The sequence below is a fragment of the Penaeus japonicus genome, unplaced genomic scaffold, assembly GCF_977035675.1.
Source record: "Penaeus japonicus unplaced genomic scaffold, GWHDUDI00000001_assembly GWHDUDI00000033, whole genome shotgun sequence".
Classification (NCBI taxonomy): Eukaryota; Metazoa; Arthropoda; class Malacostraca; order Decapoda; family Penaeidae; genus Penaeus; species Penaeus japonicus.
In genome coordinates this window covers 8,379,433-8,381,932 of record NW_028234435.1, presented here as the reverse complement: position 1 = coordinate 8,381,932, position 2,500 = coordinate 8,379,433, and the positions used below count along the sequence as shown (strand labels likewise).

General features: G+C 57.3%; 1 protein-coding gene across 1 annotated transcript in view; it reads left to right on the top strand.

Moving 5' to 3' along the window:
• LOC122251853 (E3 ubiquitin-protein ligase Rnf220) overlaps positions 1 to 1,307 on the top strand; it is a 2,844-nt gene extending 1,537 nt beyond the window's left edge. The window contains exons 2-5 of the mRNA XM_043014055.2: positions 1 to 119; positions 319 to 518; positions 879 to 953; positions 1,171 to 1,307. The exon at positions 1 to 119 is cut by the window's left edge and continues 26 nt beyond it. Coding sequence (XP_042869989.2) covers positions 1 to 119; positions 319 to 518; positions 879 to 953; positions 1,171 to 1,242 — 466 coding nt within the window. The 3' untranslated portion in view covers positions 1,243 to 1,307. The remainder of the gene's footprint in view (positions 120 to 318; positions 519 to 878; positions 954 to 1,170) is intronic.
• Positions 1,308 to 2,500: the final 1,193 nt, after the last annotated feature.

The following is a 2,500-nucleotide window of genomic DNA, read 5'->3' as shown; positions in this document are numbered from 1 at the left end:
GCAGGGCGGTGGCGAAGACGAGGTGGTGGACGTGGAGGGCGACGGGCCATACGAGGAGTACGAGTGGTGTGGCCAGCGCCGCGTCAGGGTCTCGTCGCTGCTCAGGCCACAGGCTCACGGTGAGGACGCCTTTTTTATTGTGAATATGTAATTATTGTGTCTGTAATTCTGTAATATTCCATAATATCTTTTTTGGGTGATATATTAAGGACCCAGTTTTTCGAATCCAAATGCACAAATCCAAAGCCCCTCAAAGAGGGAAAGAAGCCCCTCTCGCAGCCTCATCCGCTGAACGAAGTGTCCTGCTTTCTCCCACAGAGCACCACAGAGAGGGCGGCAGTGACCGCAGTGGGGACTCGGAGATGGGCGGCGCGGGCGGCGTGCTCGAGGGCGGCGAGGCAGGCAGCGGCAGCCGCGTGGAGCCCATGAGCGTGGAACTGGAGGCGCTCAAGGAGAAGGTCCGGGTGCTGGAGCGGGACGGCGCTGCGCCCTCCAAGTTCATCTGTCTAGTGTGCCAGGTAGGGGTTCGAGGGCGGTCTTGGGAACTTAGTTTGGTCTGCGTAGATTCTTGTCTGTCTGTCTGCCGTGGGAGCCATTCCATTTGTCTGTTCAGTCATGCATTCAGCCTCTCGTCTGTCTCTTTCTTACGGCAAAAAGGAATTAATTTAATTTGTTTTTATTTGACTTGTTGGTAATAGCTTTCTTAAATCTAACAAAATCCTTCGGACGTGTTGCCGTTACCCAATCAGCACCAAACTCACAAATTTCGCCTACGCTTTGCTAAAAAATGAGTATAGTTATATCTAGAACAGGTGCTTATGTAATCACGATGAATGCCTCCATTGCCCCGCATTAAATGGTCTTGCTTCTTCCCACAGACGGAATACGACAGACCGGCGGTGTCTGTGGTCTGTTGGCACGTGCTGTGCGAGGCGTGCTGGGCTCACACCTTGGTGAGTAACTTTCTTCCTTCTAAAAGTGCTTAGTATTTCCTTCTATAAATTTGCCAAGAATGTAATTGTAATCAATGTTCATTGAGCTCTGAGTTTTATTCTCGTATTCTTTGCACTGTGGGGCCATCAGATTTCGCTTTGCGTCTGGCCTTCCACAGCGCCGCGGCCACGTCCTCGGTGCCAGCGTGAGGCTAACTGAGCCGTTGTCTCGTTGCAGGGCGTCAAGAGCGAGTGCCCGCAGTGCTCCCAGAGCGTGTCGCCCGAGGACCTCCGCCCCATCCACTTGTGACTACCATCCCCGGCATAGCAGAGCACCAAGCCCAGTTCTCTCCGCACGCCCGTCGTCGCCGCAGCCGTCGCCGCAGCCGCCCTTTCCCCCGCCCACTTCCCCTCCTCCGGCAGCCGCCGCGCGCCTTCGCGAGATAGTACGCCCACGAGCTTAGGTCTGGCGCCCATGTTGCCGGTGGTAGGGCCTCCTGGCGTGACGGGCGCCCTCGCTTCCGCGCCCTCCGCCCACTCCTCCCCCTCCCCCTCTTCACCTTCGTCGTCGTCGTCGTCGCTGCCGCCGCCGCCCGCGCTCGCCTCTGGCCCGCCCGCCCTCGCCCCCTGTTACCTCCCGCCCACACTGGCTGCCCACGCAGCCACACCGGGGGCCGCCGCGCCCACGACCCCCGACGCAGCGCCCGCGACCCTCGCCTCGATGCCCATCTTCTTCACCTCGACGCCCACCACACTCACCTCCTCGCCCGGCGCCTTCGCTGCGTCCACCATCACGCCCACGGCTGCGATTCTTCCCACGCCTACGACCTTCGGCGCTACGCCCGTGAAACCTCCCAGCAGCTCGGCGACCACCCTCTCCGCTGCGCCCGCCGCCCACACCACGACCTCCTCGACCGCCCCGAATCTCGTCGCCCCGCCTGTCACCCTCGCCCACGCGCCCTATCGCTCACCCAAGACGGATTCGCACGCCCACACCCCACCCTCGCCCGGCCCTACGCCAGCAGCCTCACCGTAGCGACAATCTCACTCCCCCTCACTATACACGTTCACTATACATACGTTCACCATCCTAAAATCTCAGTCATCATATGGCATCACCATTTTATTTTTTTACATTCTTAATGTAACATTTCTTTCACCGGATATCACACCTATTCAGGTTTTTTATAATGTACTTTGTTCCACCTCCTCGCACGAACAATCTCATCGCAAAACACATTTCTTTCTGGCGTCACCTTCCCCCCTCATGCCTCATGCCACACTCATGAACACGTCCCCCTCACCCATTCCTAACCCCCTTCGGCCACTCTCAACTCACGCGGAGGCAGAAGAGCCTCCGTGAAGCGACAGAAAAGACCAATTTCAGCCACTATCTGGAAGACTTTGAGGATCTAGGACACAACACCTGCACAGGGACGTCGGTGCGGGTCGTGCGAGCAGCTGATGATGATGATGGTCAGGTGTGAAGACAGGTGCGACACTTGTTAATGTTTGTTATAAAGTCTAAGGAACGGAAACCCACATTTCACTCATGTTTGTCAGAGGCG